Below are 19002 nucleotides of genomic sequence, written 5' to 3'. Positions count from 1 at the left end.
TGCACTGAGACACTGAGGTATTGCTGCCATACTTCAAATGGTCAAATTCGCTTTTATCAGCGACAAATAAATTGGCTCAATTAACTTAATGTACATATATGATTAGCAGTGTTACTTATCAGCGTTGGCTGATAAGTAGTAAGAAACTGCCCAAGAAAACGTCCCGCTTTGTACGTGTTGCAGACAAAATTCTTTCAAAAATAAAAATAAAAATAAATAAATAAGTAAATACCGTATGTAAAAATAAGTAAAAAATACTTTCAAATGTTGAACTGGCCTCAACAGACTCTTGTATGTGTGTGTGTGTGTGTGTGTGTGTGTGTGTGTTTGATACCTTTGGTCATGCGACATGGCCATCGAGCGGATCCCGGCGTCACAGCCCGGGTAGGTGAACAGCTGTTTGAGGTTGTGGACCTGCCAGACGGAAACTACACCTCCATCACCGCCGGTCAGCAGGTACTGACCGTCACGGCTGAGGAGCATGGCCTGGCAAAGAGAAAGAGGGAACAAGTTCATTATGTGTTCACTCTTTGGTTTTGGGATGTATTTATATAGTATTTATATATAGTATTTAACACTAATGGCTTTCCAGTTGTAAAGCGTACTGAACAATTGGAGTTAACCAACATCTTAAAAAAAAAAAAAAAAAAAGCACTTCCAGCAAAGATATTCAAACTGGAACAACATGCATAAATAGGCTCTGAATAGGACTAGTGATCTGGGACCACTTTATCTCTTATGTCAATGTAAAGCTCATACTGTGAGGTCATGTGATCCGACAAAAGATCCCAGGTCAGCCCCGCCATCCTTAGGGGCTTTCTGTACACAGACCCTGACTTGCTACAAAGATGGCTCCCCACAGCGCGGCTCGGAGATTTACTCGTCTCATCTGCTTTTCCTGCACACTGTAACAGCTGAATGGGTCCCCCAGGAATCAGACGTACACAAATCAGGTCGTGTGTTGGAGTCCATTATGGACGCAGCGCATAGTGGAAGCCGAAACTGAAACAGTCAGGAGCATCAATCAGCGAGTAAGCGTAGCCGATGAAATGACGAGGCAGAATGTGAGTTCTAAAAGCGGCAAATGACGCTAATTTAGAGCTTTTCTCGTTTGTGGTTTTACGACACGGAGGTCGGCCGTCTCTTTCAGCTGCAGCCGCTTTGCAGTGATTCAACAGGAGACACTTCAATCATCAGTTGCATGTGCGTTGAATCAGGCTCATATTAAATGGAAAAATGAAACTTAAACTTCAGTTCTGAAGTTGGAACGAGTCATTTTCAGGAAGTTGACTTGGTAAGGAAAACATAAATAACCCTTCAAGAGAGGTACACAGTGGATGTACAGAGTGCAGTCTAAATTAAGCAAATGCTTTGTATAAAAAACTTTTGGGGAATTTCCTACCACACTGTGAAATGAATGAGCTCTGGTTCTCATTCCCATCACTCACACACTTACGATAGGCACAAAACTTGGACGTGAAAACACACACACACACAGTCAGTCAGGCAAAAGCAAAACGGGCATACAATGACGCACTCGCCTGCTGCACACTGGCGGGAGGCCTCAAGAATCAATCCAGCCTAATTTCGACGTTAGATGATCATCCAAGATGGCTGGGAATGGAGCATGACTGAGTGCAGCGCTGGTTTGATTGGTGTGGCGTGGGTCTGTTTAGTGTGTACAGTAATTGTCGTGTGTATCAACATTCAGAGTTAATCTGACGACAGCGATTAAGATAACGCTCAATTCAGCCAATTGTGATTCATGCACTCGAACTGAGGTGCAGTGCAAACGAGTACATGGGAAAGATTCATCATACCTGCCAGAAGAATGGCTACCTTTCACTGAAAAACTGTAAATTTCAAGGAGCACTGATTGGATTTTTGGCCACTTGGAGGAAGCAGAAGTTTCTTAACAATAAGCTGCAGACTTCACATAACATTAGTACCACTGGGTTCCACCTATTGAATATATGTTCAATATTCCCTCTTTTAGCTCTGCTTTGCTCTCAACCAACCGCTGGGGAAAATATCCATCTCATCAAATGTTTTAAAGTGTTAGCTAGCTGCCCATTTGGCCTGTTTGCTTTTTGATGCAGGGCATGCACTACGTTCATCTTAGCTCTTTTGTTTTCTACTGCGGATAACCGACAGATGTGGCTGGAAACACAGAGCAAAAAGTGAAACAAAGCAGTAAAGTTGTGGGCCGTAAAAACAAAACGAACTAAAAGACACTAAACTGCACCGTAGAGCTGAGGGCTGCAGGTTTGGATGATAATTCTTTGTGGGTTCATCACCACAAGCACACACTTTCACATGAAATGGAGCCATTTAATTCATTATGGATATAAAAATATATCCTAGTGCAGCTTTAACTTACATTATTTAATTTAGTGAGCAGTTATATCGACTTGAAATTTCTGCATGATCATATATATATATATATATATATATACATATGCAACAACTATTTACCAGTTACTGTTTTATATTAATGTACCTGTGTACCGACTAATGGAGTCCATGACCTTACTGCAGCCCAGCAGGAGGCCAAAGAGCTGGCAGACATGTCAGCCAGGCCAGGTAGGAGGCTGCAGACAGACATTATAAATCAGTCCTCTGCCACTGGGCGGTCAAACAAGATGGCCGATGGCTCTGTGGGAGCTAAGATGGCTACCCGGGCTCAGATGACTAAAAAATGACTCCAGCAGAAACACATGCACTTTTAATGCCCATATTTCCTACTACTTTCAGGGAACGGTGGGTGGATTTTGAGGCTGGGGAAGGTACAAAGTTTAATTTATGGTGCTGTTAATCCCCCTGTTACACGGACGAAGGCAGTGAAAAAAACTTCTGGAATGGTTACACTGCCTGAGTTATACTAGTACTTAAAAGACTGTAATCCTTTCAGTATGGCTTCTGTCACTCGATTCTGCTATTAGACTAGGATGCCGACTGTTGGCCTGTCATCTAACCTCTGACTCCGGACCCTTATAAATTCACAGCGCAAACATTCCCTCTCTTTCTCAGCCTTGCTCTCTCTTTCTAAGTGGATACTGCAGGCCAGGACAAACACTTATTTATCCTGGAGTCACACTGTGCTGAGACTCTGAGGGCTAAGAAGATTGATTCTGGTATGTACATGAGTGCACTAAATACAGTTGGAGTCTCAGACCAGGGGCGTGGAGCTGAGGGGAGGGAGGGAGGGGGAGGAGTTCGAGACTCTCGCAACCCCACTCCAAGATGTTAGGATTTTCCTAATGCCATCTGACATGGCTGGAATTTACAACAGCCAAGGAGAGCTGACAAGGCTGGCAATGAGACACACTGTTCCCAAGTTATACTGCCTTAGAAGGAACCCTGGGAAAACTATATAGCCTTACATGCATCTAAAAACATCATTAGTTTCTCTTAAAGACACAATAAAGAATTCTGCAACCTACAAACTGAACGCTAGCAACTTTCCCAGTGACGCTAACGCGATCAATCAACATTTGTCTGCGCATGCTCATTAATCACATCTTCTATAAGTTATATTTGAAGCTCTGTGTGGGAGCGGCCTGGTTGGCAGGTTTGGAGCCTGGGCACGAGAGGTTTCTTAATAGGAAACAGGCGTGCGGCTGTCTGTCAGAGCCAGCTTACATTTCCCAGGCCAAACCGGAAACAAAGGGTCAGGAATCCAAAGGCGGTAGCTGCTATCTTGTGTCACTCTAACCACGAGGGAGGAAATGTGGGAAATGGGGAATGTGTCGTCCTGTGCTGGAGGGTAGTTAATGGTGCTGGTGTCCAGAGTTGACCAGTCCTCTGGAATGTTCTCTACCACTGCCGCTAATGTCGCAATTTGACCTGACATCGGCGGCTATGGATCAAAAAGGACCATTTCTTCTGGTGCGTGCGTGTGAAAGGAAATAAAAGAGAGTTGAAACCACAGCCGCACCCCCCCCTCCACCCCGAGGCATACTGACCCTTTACCTCACTCAGATCTCAGACTGTAAGAAAGCCTTTAATCAGTAAGAGGACCTTTGAGTGCTGATGTGGTGCAGACACACATGTGCACGTGCACTTTCATGCAGATAAGCGCCAAGTTTCCTCACCTTGATGCTGTCCTCCACCTCCATGTGTCCAAGCAGTTTGCCGTTGATACTGAAGAGGCAAAACTGTCCCTTGTCATAGTAGATCATGCAGTTTCCCTCGGCGGAGGACTGGATGAGACGAGGCCGCGAGCAGCCATCTGGGCCCTCCAGGGTCCGCAGCAGGTCGCCATTCATGGAATGGATCAGGCAAGGGCCCTCTGAACACACACAAGACAACAAGGTAAGTGATGCTGGAAGAGCTGAAAGTCTAGTGGCTCTTGTCAGAAGATTGTTATTATTATTTTTTTTTTGTTCAGTCTCACCTTTGCAGCCGCTGATGACGAGGCCCAACTCGGCACACACGCTCGCACACGTCACCTCACAGTCATGGCCCGTTAAGATGGCCCGCGGCGTGGTAAACTCTGCTAGGATAACACAAACAAAAAAAATGTATTTGTTTTTTAAATGTATTACCAATTCTGGACAATGGAGGGAGGGAAATGCAAAAAATAAAAAACCCCTCAATGTTTAAAGTACCTGTCGATGCTGATAAACAGAATAACTTTAGAGAATGAAGGTCAAAAAAACATTATGAACAATGATGTACGGAAGAAAAACAATCAAAAAGTTGCTAATTATTTCAACTCAAAGACCATTAGTGTTTGTTTCTTTTGTTTTCTAATGTGGATGCACTGTAGCTTGGAAAGCCTCATTCACTCTCCCTTGCTAGCACTTGTCACACTCCGCCTCTCCCCATCTTTAAAACCTTCACCCCTGACTGCCTTCACTGGATCCAGATGTTTCTGTGCTACAAACATCGAGTGAGAGAGAAAGTTATGGTCCAACTCGTTGTGTGATTTTGTTTTGGTTTGAGCTGTCAGGGTGAGCGACAAAAACAAAATCGCCTTTCACATCTCCGTCTGTCTTTTCCGTCTGCAAGCACGTGCACACTTGCCTGGAGTTTGGCCTTTGCAGCATTATTATATATTATTGCTTTTTAACAAATGCAGACTGATTGATCGCAGACGGACGCAAGCATTCGGTTGCTGTGTTAAAGTGTTGAGCTGGATGACAGCATATAAACAAATGTGGCCACAGAGCAAAACAGGGACTGTGCAGGTCAGCAGATCTGTGTGTTTATCCACACACATGTTGTGATCAGCAGTGGGGAAGAATCCCTGAACTGGACTGTGGAGTTCAGTAGGGTCAAGGAGGTCTTGTTTTTAATGACCTCCATCTTCTTTGTGGTCACAGGTCAAGTTCAGCCCAGGAAGAGGAACGCAGGCTGATGACAATCGGTTATTATTCATGTTTAAATGCTTGGAGATGCAATTTGTCCAAAAATATTTTTGCATAAACCCCAAAAAAGCTGCAGGGCAGTGTAATTTAAATCAAACAGTTTACAATAATGTTCATTTCTTTTAGTAAACACTGATATATGATACTCTCTGTGGTATACTGCAGTTCTTCTGAAAACAGAAGTGGAGTTTCTTCAGACTCCATTAATGCAGTGCCTCCTTAATTTAATTAAATCACATAAAACTCGACACGGGTTCACTAATAAGGCCGATACTTTTTTCACCAAAAGCCGCAACTACTGTGAAACCTTAACGTGATTTAGCAGAAAGACTGACCGAGCATGTTCCTCACTGAACCATTTAGGGAAAAAAAGCAAAGTGGAGGACAAGCTGAACACTGCATTAACACACGTCGGCAACCTTTCAAATCAATCAAACAACCTAAGCCATACATACTCTAATAAGATTCCAATGAGGTAAATAAAACAATGAAAAGGATTCTGATGGGGAAAATATTCTGTATGGATGTATCGTCGTTCTAATGCTGAATCGAATAAAAAACAGAAAACAAAAACAACAACTTTGTAAAGAAGTGTAACGTTGTAATCCCAGTCGATTGTTTTAACACCCACCATCTGACTCTTTTATAAACTTTGCGAACACACACCAGCCGCCTGAACTCCGGCCCCAAACGAGGCCACCTAAACGTCTACACTTCATTTGGTTAACTGGTTAACATCCTCAGTGTCACTAAAAGCAAATGTACGACCTACAAGCCAGTGGATTAAAGCATGATGCTGGATTTTGCTTCCAAAGGATCAATAAAACTGATATATTGGCGTATCAGTTAAGCTTTTGATGCTTCTAACTGCCATTTGGTTTGAATTAGCGCAACATCTGATTACAATCTTACACCTGGATATGACTAACGCTGGGATGATGAGGAGGACATCAATAATCTAGACAAGTGTTCATGAGGTGTGTGTGTGTGTGTGTGTAGGGACTGGATCTAAAAGCCAGTTCCAAAGGTCCTATTCAATCATTAATGGTAAAACAGTAAGTCCACATCACAAACGTGTAATGTAACTGCAGAACGATATGTGTACGATATTACAATACAGTGAGCATTTTAATGTCATTAAAGGTTCACTTTTGCTGCACAATTTCATGAGTAGATTTGATACTTGACATAGATTCAATTACATGTTACTGAACCACAAACCTGTGTGTGTGTGTCTCTGTGATAAATACAGATGAATGTTCACGTCCGTGTGTGTGTGTGTGTGTATTTTAATTTACATCAATACCAAGGCAACTAATTTACAGTTAATTTCAAACATCAGTGCTGATTTTACAGCCAAATAATAATCTAATCTTCAGAGTGTTCAGTTAAAATGAACAGTAATCCAGTATAACTCAAGCTGCTGAGCAGTTGTCTCACTGGGCTGGTTTCCCCTGTGTGACCAGCAGATGGCAGTGGTGTCTGTGGAATCGCTCTGGCTGCCTCGCCGACAACATGTGCGTGCAGCAGGAGTCGGGTGTGCACGAGTCAGCGCGTACATGTGCACATCAGCCATTCAGAGACATTTGTGTCAAGCTTATGAAGTGTGTGGGATGTTCACAGGGCATTATGCATGACAAGGAATGTTTGTGTGTGTGTGTGTGTGTATCCATGTGCTCTCCTTCGAGCGTATGTGCAGAATTTTAGCTTGAAAGTGCTTCGCTTTTGGAAGAGGAATAAAGAAAAGTCTGCTGTCTGGGTGTATTTTGAGAGTGTGTGTGTGTGTGTGTGTGTGTGTGTGTGTGAGTGCAGAGTTTCATGTCTGGAAGAGCCTCCTGCGGTCTGGGGCAATGGAGCATCACATTGTGGTGGTGAGGGATTGGGATGACGACCGCTTTGTCTGCTCCTCTGGCTGCAGCCTGGTGACTGCACCGAGCCGACCGACGCTCGACTCAAACGCACATGCTTAGAAGAACATGTACACACAGCGCGCCTTTGGACAGGTAACAACTGCATAAATCAATCAAAATACAGTACTTTTTTTTCTTATTATTACTTAAGATGTGAAGTACAGCACAGATGTCATTATTTTCACAAGTTCATTTCATCCCTCATGCAACACGCGTTTTTATTCCATTCCAGTTAACATATTCAAGGTTTTGAAGATGATTAAAATAAGACTTCAAAGAAGTCACAGTGTTGCTCCTGTTTATGTCATGTCCATTCATTTGTTAGGCTCTCTGGTGAGCAAAGTAAAGTTGTCAAAGAGAGACAAACCAGAATAAGAATAAAAGTTTCATCAAAAAAACAAGTTTGATACTCCCCGTGAACTAACTTGTGGGAATGAGAAAATATTTTCTTGGTTCTAACACCCCACATCAATGTACTAGACTCTGCCCCCCCAAAATCAAAAACCAATGTGGCTTATTAACCAAATCACAATTTGTCATAAATTTCATCCCATTTGTAATGGATCACTTAACAACATGTACGCCAATCTAAGCTGACCAAATTAGCACCAAGCAGGCTCAGGGCTGAGCAATGTGTGCGCCATGCTTTGATCATGGCTAATGCCATATGTTATGGTAACGTAAGGGAGGCCCATGACATTTTTCACTTTTATCGACTAGAGTGACCCCGTGGCCCTCGGATGGTGGTGAACTTTCATGTGCTGGCCGACAACCCCCAACATCACGTTTAACGTCTCTAAGTGGCCCTCACTTTCACTCACATTAAAGACAGATTCTCACACTCACGCACGCACATGCACGCACACACACGCAATATCTGGTCTCACAGAGACTCACACACAATCCCAAAGACATTATCGAAAGCCGTTCGTGGTGCGACGGTGCTGCGAAATCCAATCTGTATGCAGGAGGCCTTGCCTGGTCAGACGAAGCTAGTTGTTACTTTACAGAGGGAGGCCGTAAATCACACGGTCACAACTGTCTGAAAGAGTGAGCGCTCAGAGAATACCCGCGTGTGTGTGTGTGTGTGTGTGTGTGTGTGTGTGTGTGTGTGTGTGTGCATGCTCACATGTCGGGCTGGCTTGCCTGTGTACTTACTGCCTGGGCTTTCTCCAATGCTGTTGTGCTTTCCGTTCCAGTACCACAGCAGCAGGGTGGCATCTCTGGAGCCTGACAGGACGTAGCAGTCTCCTCCAATGTACGACTCAGAGCGAGCCAGACACGTCACCACGTCACGGTGCCCGAAGACTATCTGAGTCAGTTTGCCTGCAGACGCACACAAAAACACATCTTGAGAATCAGTATTCATCATCTGAACAATATGAGACATGGTTGCGATAGATAGATTCAGATTGCACTTTAGTAACTAAATCTGAGAATGAATTTATCGCTAGATCTTCGGAAGTACCTGCCACGTGTTTGTTGATCATCTGTCCGACTGGTTAGCAATTCTACAAAATCCACACAAGATCAGACGTCCACTAATTCCCAGACATGAATAAATATTTGTTCCATATCTATGTATGAGAGAGTGTGTGTGTGTCTCTATGCACATGCAGTGTGCTTCATGTGTGTATATATAAAGAGGCTAATTGCTGTCAGATTTCCAGACCGCAGCCTTACCGTCTGGCTGTCTAATACTCATTACGCTCCTCATGGTGTGACCTCTGCAGTCAAACAGTGGGTAGTTTGCAACACATGACATTTCTGCCTGGGTGTCAAAAATCACCGTCCATCAGATAATTAAGTTGTATCTCACTGAAAAGATGTGGTTTGTTTTGAGACCAGACGGGTCACTGACTAAACTTCCAAAGAGGGAACAGAGACATCAAAGCTGTGAAATATTTGACATCTTTATAAACACTGAAAATAACTAATGATGGCTGAGGCAATAATGGCTACCATGCAGCCCATGTTGGACACACACTTATCTACCCACAGACACACACACACACACTTGCATGCACAAGGACATATTAAATTGGATGTATGTGCACGCAGGCGTATGAGGCAATGTGCTTTGTGGCTGTGTACCAATCAAGGCTTGTAATTGATAAAATCCCTCAGTTCTTTAACCTGGGGGCTTTGGGGACCTCGGTGGCAGCTGTTGAGCGTGTGCGATTAAACTGTGTTCACGTTCCAGTCGCACACCCAGGTGGCAGTCACACAATAGAGCTATCTCTGCCCTGCCATCCCTCCTTCCTTCCCTCTGCTATTAAAAACAGGGAGGCCCTGGTCTACAGAAATTGAATCGGAGTCTGTTGCACAGATTTGTGCAGGATGCTGAATGGGGCTGAGGTGAGCAGCAGGGAACAGAGACGAAGCTTGAGACAGTTTCATTTAGGACCCCTGACCCGTGTGTGTGTGTGTGTGTGTGTGTGTGTGTGTTAAAATGTCTGCACTGCATGCGTGTACACATGCATAAGGAGCAAGTCAGTGGTATTCAGACATACACAACACCACAGTATATTTAAAATAATTGAATATTCCAAGATATATAGTGTACACTGAGATAAACATTGTTTATTGTTAAGAAATGATTCAGTTTGACTGTGACAGTTTAGGGATTTGAGGCTATAATGATCACCTTGAAGTGGCAGAAGATAAAAAGAAGAAATAAAAGAAGCCTTACTGTAAAAAGGTGATTGTGTAAATTTGTAAGAACTTCACAGGAGTAGCGAGAATACAATGCAGCACAGTACAGTAAAGCAGTGTGCACCATCTGTGGCACAACAAGCAGCTGCGACTGCATTGTTTATCGTACTGAGAAGTGAAATGGCTACTAGCAGCTGCAAGAGGAGGCCGAGTTTATTGTGCTGTATTGTTAAAAATACAAGAGTGTTGGAGAAAATAAAAAACATACCAATCTTTTTTTTTTTTCATTCTTTCTTTGAGCTTCACTTGCAGTGGGTCTAAAAATGAAAAGTTTGTCCTGAGGATGGTGCTAGAGGAAAGACCATGGGGCTTGTTAACATAAAGAGCTCTTTAACTGCATTAATGTGTTCATCAAATTTAATGGCTATCTGCTTATTTGCCAATAAGACATGTTATGTTCAGAGTGGACATTTTGTTTTGAGGGTAGAAAGAGAAAAGGTTAGAGTGTCTAAAGGAGAAACATCATGAGGGTACTTTGCATGAGCTCAGTGTTTTGATATTAGTGCATGAATTAAATTTTCATGACATCACAACTAAACGAGTCTCAACGGGTTGGTGATAATTATGTGCAAACCCAGAGTTAAAAACATTTTTCAGAAAATGTATAAAAATTAATTCTGTTCCAACTAAAAAGTGTGGTCCTTTTGCTGACCGCATTTAAATTACAAGAGTTTGACAACAACATTTAGGTTTTTGTCTGCTGTTGAGAGAAAGGAACATAAAAGCACCAGCATGAGGATCTGAAGGCTTGATGTGCATGTTAAGACCCCAAATACGTTTTACCCAAAAATGGTCTTATTTTGATTTTAAATATAAACAAATTTAAAGCATGTAAATCTAAGTCTAATGAGAGTATGGCACAAAACTGTTAGGACATGATGTGGCATATTTTAAATACTGTGTTCCCAAATGATGAGGCCATATTAAGCGGACTTATGCAGCACCTGAGTCAGTGGAGTAAACCCGGAAGCTCTTGTCCCAAAAGCCACACAGAAGGATGAATCGGTTGTCGGCCGTGATGACGAAACACTGCGAGCTGATCTGAATGCTTTGATCGAGCAGGTCCGAGATCTGACGACGATGAATGCCCGTGTTATTGGCTGGAGAGGGGAGAGGATTAAATTAAAAATGAGCAAATAAAAAGAGAACAGATTGGAAAACGTACAGATGCACACAGAAATAATAAATCTACGGTCCAAAACACAGTTTACACTACATCGGCTGTTTTCAAAGAGCACCTCCACTTACAGTTACAGTGCACGATGCAAAGATGATTTGTGGGGGAACACATAAAACATTCTGAAGGTTAAAGTTAACAGGACTTCACATTTTCCGTGAGAGCCTAAGAGTCTCGTGTGAATAATGATAGAGCGTGTACAGTCTTCGCAAAGTATGCGCACCACTCAAATCAGAGCACACACTGCAAATTCAGCTGTGTAAGTTGGGCCAATTTTTTGGATAGAAAGCAAATTTATTGGCATTCTCTCTTCCGTAAGTGGTATCTTTTTTCTTTTCTAGAGAGATATGTCCATTGTGAAGGATTTCTTATTTGGTGGGGTCACCAGCGCTGGAGAACAGGTGTCAAAGCATGGAAACTGAGAAAGTCCAGAATATCTGCTACAACGAATAATTCAACCCATTTTTTAACATTTCTCAAAGCCACAGTTGGCTCAACACTCATCCTCAATTTACTGTGTTTAGTGTAGACTCCTCCTGGAATGCAAACAGTGCAAATATATTACTGACAAGCACAAAAATCCCCTCCACCTCCCCCGAAACACAAACACGCACACCCACAAACACGAAAGCGTATCAGGCAGTGAATTATTTATGCTTTCGGGTGACAAAATGCGAGATGGAGAGAAAAACAACAACGCCAAGTGATAAAATGAAACAAAAATATTAAAGATTTAAAGGATAAAATGAGCCTGAAAAGTCTGCACACACGCCTGACATGAAACTCTCGAACTCTCTCGAATGTGCAAATACTGATTCACACACAAAGATTTCTTCCATCCTGCCTGAACGGAGGGGGAAAACGTGCGGTTAAAGATAAATACGTGAGACTAAACTCTGGATATTCTCAGGAGTCAAGTGGGGGAAAAAAATAAAATAAAACGTGCGGTGAGACTAAGAGCAAAAACAACGTTCACAGAGAAGAACAACCCCCCCCCTGCTTGCAGACGTGCATGAGATTGTGAGAGGCTGCGGGGAAGCGACGGAGGCGAGGGCGGAGGAGGCAGATCGAAGTGGCTGTCCTCTCCCTGCTCCACCAGTGCATCCCATACATCACCGCGGCTCGGCACTCTTCTCCTGCTCATCAACAAGTCGTGAAGGATGAGAGGCGCCCATATTGTCCTGACAGCCATCCGCAGTGCATTCTCAATCACACATTATTACCACATTCATATTCATTTCCATTGACACGCGTCCTTTCCCTCCGCTCAAATTAAACCAAAGAGGATGCAGAAAGGGAGGGAGGGAAGGGACGATGGAGAGGGAGAAAGAGGGGTGGGTGGGTGGTGGGGGGAGTTGATGATGAAATGCCGGCCTAGGCCACAGCTCATTGCATTCCAATTTGCATGCAAATGGTTTAGTGTGAGAGCAGGGCCTATATCACCAGGAGTGAACTGGGGCAGAGGCTGAGAAACAACTCTAATCTACTGTCCAGGGACACGCCGCTGCAGACTGCCATGAGTCACCAAGACGCCAGTGGAATTCATACACAAATCCACACGCACACACACGCTAAAAAAAGAAAAATCACTCAGTGCATACAGGAACTGCCACTACGTAAAGAATAAAAATGTGCACTCTTTTACAGTCACAAATGACAGCATACCTATCAGAGGGTCAATTTCCACAGGAAGTTGGTACTGCTGGTCCTGCACCGTTGAGCTCTGATGACCTGACAGAGAAGAAGACAGATTGGATTAATATTGTAATCATGTGGCCTTGTGAAATAGATGCTGGCTTTCAGTTCATTACAACACATTGGAAATTATAACCATAAAGTCACAGTGTCACCTGCTGGCCTCAGAGTTCTCCTGCAAACCAGACATCAATTACATCAAAACGCTGCCGAGGCCATGAAGAACAGGATTCTTTACGCTCTCTATGTGCTACAAAACGCATTTCTTTGCTCAGCCACTTTAAGCAGCAGTCAGATTTTGGAAACACCTGTTTTGCAGACTAGTCTGTATTCAAGAGTAACAACAGCAGCATTTCTTTAAGCCTTCTGGCAATGAATGCTGCTCACACGATTTGATGTAGAGCTGTAACTCACTTTCACCATTTATTAACAGCTTGATTTTGTAGATTTTTTTTAATCAAGCAATAAAATGTCTAGACTATAATGTGTGTGAGCACACTAAAAGAAACTGACTGCTTCATCTAAAAACCAAACCTCAAAGGTATTGAGTTTACAATGATATAACACACAGAAAAGTACTGAATCCACAAAGTGATATATATTTTGTATTCTTTTTAATCTATGCGGCTCCTCTGAATAACTAATTATTATATTCATCATGGATTAAATTATTTCTGTGATTTACTTTCTAGGCTGTAAAAAAAAAAATAAATGCCATAAAATACTAAAAAATGGTGCTCCCAATTTTTCAGAGCTCAATATGGCTTTTCTTCACGTTATAAATTTTGTCAGATCAACAGTCAAAAATCCTAATAGTATTGAAAGTACAAAAATAAATCAAGGAGAGGAGGAGTTAAACTGGACATTTGAGACACTGACTTAACCCACTCGTCTCACAAAGTGTTGCTGAAACTTCACATCTTTCCATTTTTATGTTTTATCTGCTCACAGCAACATGAAGACTCCAGTGAATCCATGCAACTAATGAAGCATTTCTGAGAAGCCCTCATCTTGTTTATACCAGCTCACTAAACCAATGACGTTAATCAGTCTGGTCTTTGGAGCGCATGGACGAGGTTCCATTCAACTGAAAACTGATCAGTCTTCATCCTGATAAATTCACAGATATCAAATTTAATGTCTCTTCCCGGGGAAGGATGGATGTTGGGTAAATAAGGTTTTGCGAAGTGAGAGGCTGATGTATGGAGGTGGACGTGAGACCTAATGCTGGCTGCTGCATGTGTCACATTTGATACTGCTACTCAGCAGACACAGTCACCTGTCTCCCAGATCAACGTCCATCCTACAGAGACGAGACGGGTCAATTCTCGGCTCAGTTAAATTAGACACCAAAGTGTGGAGCAGAGAGATGAACCAAGGAAATATGGAAATGAATCTGTAGTTGGAAAATATCTTTGTCTGGTTTATCCTTGAGATTAATCTGATGCGGGTGATGATGTGGATTCCTAAAACGTATGAGGTGCATGGACGCGTTTTCTCCCACCTGTCAAGCCGTGCCACTTGTTGACAGCAAAGAGGCGGTTGGCGGTGACGGTGATGATGGCGGGTGACGTTACACCTGCCTGGGTGTTGGCCGCTACATGGGTCACAGGAGAGTTAGATGGGAACTTCAGCACCATGATAACATCCTGCTGCATCTGCTCCGTAAACATCAGCGGGGTCTGCAGGAGAAGATACTGTTCAGGCGCCAGGATGAACAACGCGATGCGGGGAAGAGAGGAGGAGAGAGCCGAGGCATGAAGCGGCAGACAAAGAAGAAAACCAAAAAAAGACGAGTGGAGAAGCCGCAGTCGGTGTCAGCGAGGACAAAACAAGGGGAGAGGAAGGAAAAAAAGAAGGACAGAGAGAAAGTTAGGAAGCTTCTGCAGGATAGCAGCAATTAAGCAGCACAAGCAAGATAAAGAGTTCGGTACAAGTTTATACCAAACTCTTGTCATAAAAGGTAAGAAGTCCCATTGATAGAGGAAAATTAGGAACAGAAAGGATCTTAAAAAGGGAGAGCATTCTCAAAATCAGTTACAAAAGACAAGATATTTGGTTAAAATCTCCTTTCACTCAAAATATGTGCATTCAACGTACAAAATGATGCACGTGCAGAGTTCAAGGACAAGCATGTCATCACATTTATTTGCAAAAAGAAGGGAGGTTTCATCTTCTTAGCTCACCCTAAATCTCAATTTAAGACGTGGACCGACAAACTAGTTTGGAAGCCAATCGGGTTCAACAATCAGCTTAAAAGACGTGAAGTGGGAACTGTCGAGTTGTTTCGAAATCAAAATATTTGCATGTTCACCCATTCTGAAATAAAATAAATAAATAAATAAAAATCTGTCTTTCTTTCATTGAGGGGAAGGAGTAGATGACTTTTTGTGGACATTTTTTTGTGAACGTTTCTGTGTAAAAACCCTAACTGACACAAATGATTCTTAATTCATAAATACTTTTTCACATCTTTAAACGTACCTGAAGGGGATCTTTAATGCGTATAAAAGAAGTATCGTTTGTTACTCAGTGTAGTAAGCTAACAGTTTAGCACAGCATGTGAAATTATTATTATTATTCAGTGAGTAAGACTGCAGCTTAACTTTGAACTATCTTCATGCTCAATCCATCCATGCTTAATTGATGTTCACACAAAGGGTAAAATGGATATGAACTGAACTTGCTTTAAATTGAAGCAGGAGAAACTGACCTCAGTGCAGTCATAACAAAACATGATTTCACTGACCTATCAGACCGTTTCCTTGGTCGGACAGGAGCTTATACAGAGTGTTTGTACTAAGCAGCTCTAACACAGAGCCATTTTCCTCCTTGCGTGTAAAGAAGAGGAACATCAGTGTTAACATCAGGAACAGACCTGAGTAAATCCGGTGTGTCTGACAGCTAACCAGACGCACTGACAGTATCATTACCACCAGCATGGGCAGATGCCGACACTCTGACAACACACTTGCATGAGGGGAGGATTGGAGAGCAAGTGAGGAGTGAGAGCATGTAAAAAGCTAAGAGAACAGGGCGTTCAGAAGGAGTATGGAGGGGTGGGGAGGGTTAGAAGTGTGTTTGAAGAATGGCGCCTGAATATTATGTTTGAAAACTTTATGTGGTGGAGTTAAAATAAAAACATTTCATAGGAATTTGCTCATAAGTGAGGCGGATTCAAAGCCCTAGCTGGAGTCTGTGTGTGTGTGTGTGTGTGTGTGTGTGCATGTGTGCGCTGGGTGGTGGTCTACAGCCAGCTGTCAGCGCCACAGGGACACCACACTAATAGGGACTCGTGGGGCCTTGGTCCATCACAGGCAGGCACACTGACTGGACTCTTTGGCCCTTAAAAAGCCGTCACTTCAGGACTGCTGCTCATTGCTCTCCTTCTCCTTTGCTTCCAGCTCAGGTAGAAAATCTGGCTCAGACCCAGGTTTCCAGCACAAAGCCGTGCCTTTCCCCCCGGCATACCTCTTACTAAACACACATGCACACAAATGCTTGTGATCTTCCCCTTTCACACACACCTCTCTAATGATGAGAGAGGAGATGCTTTCAAAGCCGAAATGTTATTTTCCCACAGTTGTAGATGGATAAAGAGAAGACGGGAGATAAATGGAGGATGAAAAGAATGAGTCAAAAATTTGAAAAAAAAAAAAAAGAGAGATAAATGAAGCAAAGCAGAGCGCTAAGATCAGGGCACACCACAAGTCAGGGGCAGCATTAAACTGGCAGAGGAACGGTTGGTACTGCAGCTCAGTTGGCCACTGAGCCATATTATATCATAGTATTTTCCAACTGAGAGATTACTGGTATAACGCTTTGTATGTGTTTCTAAGATTGTCTGTTTGCATCAATGTGTGTGCATATCTCACCACTTGCATGGCTGAGCTTCGGGGTGGGTGTGGCTCGATGAGCAACTGGCAGGGGGTCTGTCCAAAACTCCTAATTTGAGACTCCACAGCCTGAGGGGAGGAAAAAATAGAGAGAAAAGAAAGGAATGGCAAAGAAAAACGAAAAGGGGTGTTATTCTTTCATTGTCGAGCCTCTGAATTTAAACGGCAAATACAAGTTGCATAATAAAACAATAAGGGCTGCATCACATTGATGTAAAACTCCTGAAAATATATAAAGATATTAACAATACAATAAAAATGATGATCTCATAATGCTTAACAATCTACTTTGTATAGAGAACAAATACACAAAAGAGAAAGAAGTATTGGTTTTTGTTCATGGACACGTCATACATACTTTCTCACTGTTTGACAGAGAGTCTCTCTCTCTCTCTCTCACACTCACACACACACACACACACACACACACACACCAATTTATCGTCCACAACCACACACAGAATCAGTGGAGGGCCGGGACAGGCGGGCTTGTAGGCTGGTTAGGTGGTGTTAATGAAGAGGTATAGGTCCATAAATGTCAGCGCAGACGCCGGCCGAGCAGCCTCTGGACATCATCACACAGCTCACTGTCAGGCCAACTAGCACGAGGTGGAACACACCCACAGCAGTGCACAGACGCACAGGCCAACACCAGCGTATCCCGATACTCTACATTATCATTCTATTACTACTTAGGATTGCAACTGACAATTATTTTGCCTTTAGTTATGCAGCTCCCTTCCTATGGAATCATCTTTCGGTTTCAGTCCGGGAGGCAGACACCATCTCTACATTCAAGAGCAGACTTAAAACTTTCCTTTTTGATAAAGCTTATAGTTAGGTCTGGCTTATACTGTCCCCTAGATATGCTGCTATAGGCTTAGACTGCTGGGGGATATCCCATCATGCACTGAGCTTCTATTTCCTCCTCTAACTCTCCTTCCATTCATGTCCCATTAATGCATGTCACGAACTTGACTTCTTCCCCGGAGTTTCAGGTACCAATGAATCGGGTTTGGACTTCCTGCTCTGGTCCTGCTTGATGGTGACTAGTGTTATTGCTCTTACAGCGGTGTTTCTCCTCACCGCTGTCGCCAAGTGCTTGCTTATGGGGGTTTTGTTTTTTTGCTGGTTTTGTTTGTCTCTCTGTATCAGGTCTAGACTTGCTCTAATTGGAATGTGTCATGAGACAAATTTTGTTATGATTTGGCACTATGTAAATAAATTGAATTGAAGTTAATTGAATTATTTTCATTAACAATTATCTGCTAATTATTTGTTATATATATTTTGTTTGTTTGTAAAAAGGTGGGCAACAATGCTTGTTATGTTGTTACGAATTGTCCAAAACATAATGATGATCACGTTAGAACGACATAAATAAATACATTCTCATATTTGAGCAGCTGGCACCAGAAAAGAAACACCAGAAAATTGTTGTATGTGCAGGAACTTGAAGAACACAAACACAACAAAATGAAAAAAAAAAAGCAAAAGAAACAACAAAAACCTAAAACATATGATACAAAAACAAATAAGGATAAGCATCAGTGGGGATCTGAATAACAACAGAAACTGCACTGAGTAAGAAAATCTATCGTAAAGTATGACAGATGACTTAAAAAAGGCGACAGGCAGAGAGAGAAAAGCCAACACAAAATTATGACAGACCTATCAGTATGTTGGTGTGCACTGTGACTGGCTGTGTGGGAGTGACAGCTTGTGTGTGCAGGCTGAGACGTTTGAGCCTGACTTGGCGAGGCCCGTGAGAATGAGCTCATGGTTGAGGCCTGCATATGGTATTTCCATGAGAAAAAGGTGGGGAAGTTAGTCTGCTCATAGCCATTGTCTGAAACTAACCAGAGACCACAGAGGCGTAGAAACCGAGAGATCTCAACTGTCTGTTACAACGTTTCATCGGCTTTGTCGCCACAAAGAATCGTGCACCGAGAAGTTCTTACAAACGTTATTTTTTTTATGTGAATGTGAACTGAAACAACAAGGAGACAGCCGTCCATCTCATTCTACATTATATACTCAAACTTTTCTGAACTTCATGCACACTTTCTTCACACTGTAAGTGTCACTTTGCTTTTGCTTTCCCTTGATCAACCTTTATGAACTAAACTTTCTGAGAACAAATAACAATTTGTCACCGGCTTTCATTGCACAGACATTAGGCACTGGCCCATAACTTTTTAATCAGGGTAGATATTCACATTGATTATGAGTAGTCA

General features: G+C 42.7%; 1 protein-coding gene across 6 annotated transcripts in view; it reads right to left on the bottom strand.

Moving 5' to 3' along the window:
• Nucleotides 1–19002, bottom strand: part of lrba (LPS responsive beige-like anchor protein) — a 176795-nt gene that overhangs the window by 1969 nt on the left and 155824 nt on the right. For 4 of the 6 annotated variants that reach the window (XM_046415260.1, XM_046415230.1, XM_046415239.1 and 1 more), the window contains 8 exons: nucleotides 16745–16834; nucleotides 14374–14551; nucleotides 12840–12905; nucleotides 10942–11097; nucleotides 8441–8608; nucleotides 4397–4498; nucleotides 4095–4291; nucleotides 335–486 (listed from right to left, as the gene is read on the bottom strand). In XM_046415260.1, coding sequence (XP_046271216.1) covers nucleotides 335–486; nucleotides 4095–4291; nucleotides 4397–4498; nucleotides 8441–8608; nucleotides 10942–11097; nucleotides 12840–12905; nucleotides 14374–14551; nucleotides 16745–16834 — 1109 coding nt within the window. The remainder of the gene's footprint in view (nucleotides 1–334; nucleotides 487–4094; nucleotides 4292–4396; nucleotides 4499–8440; nucleotides 8609–10941; nucleotides 11098–12839; nucleotides 12906–14373; nucleotides 14552–16744; nucleotides 16835–19002) is intronic. The other 2 variants (XM_046415250.1, XM_046415276.1) reach the window with 1 other exon arrangement.

This window comes from Scatophagus argus, chromosome 2 (genome assembly GCF_020382885.2).
Source record: "Scatophagus argus isolate fScaArg1 chromosome 2, fScaArg1.pri, whole genome shotgun sequence".
In the NCBI taxonomy this organism is placed as follows: Eukaryota; Metazoa; Chordata; class Actinopteri; family Scatophagidae; genus Scatophagus; species Scatophagus argus.
Note: the sequence above shows the minus strand (reverse complement) of the source record. Positions and strands in the feature narration are given on the sequence as shown.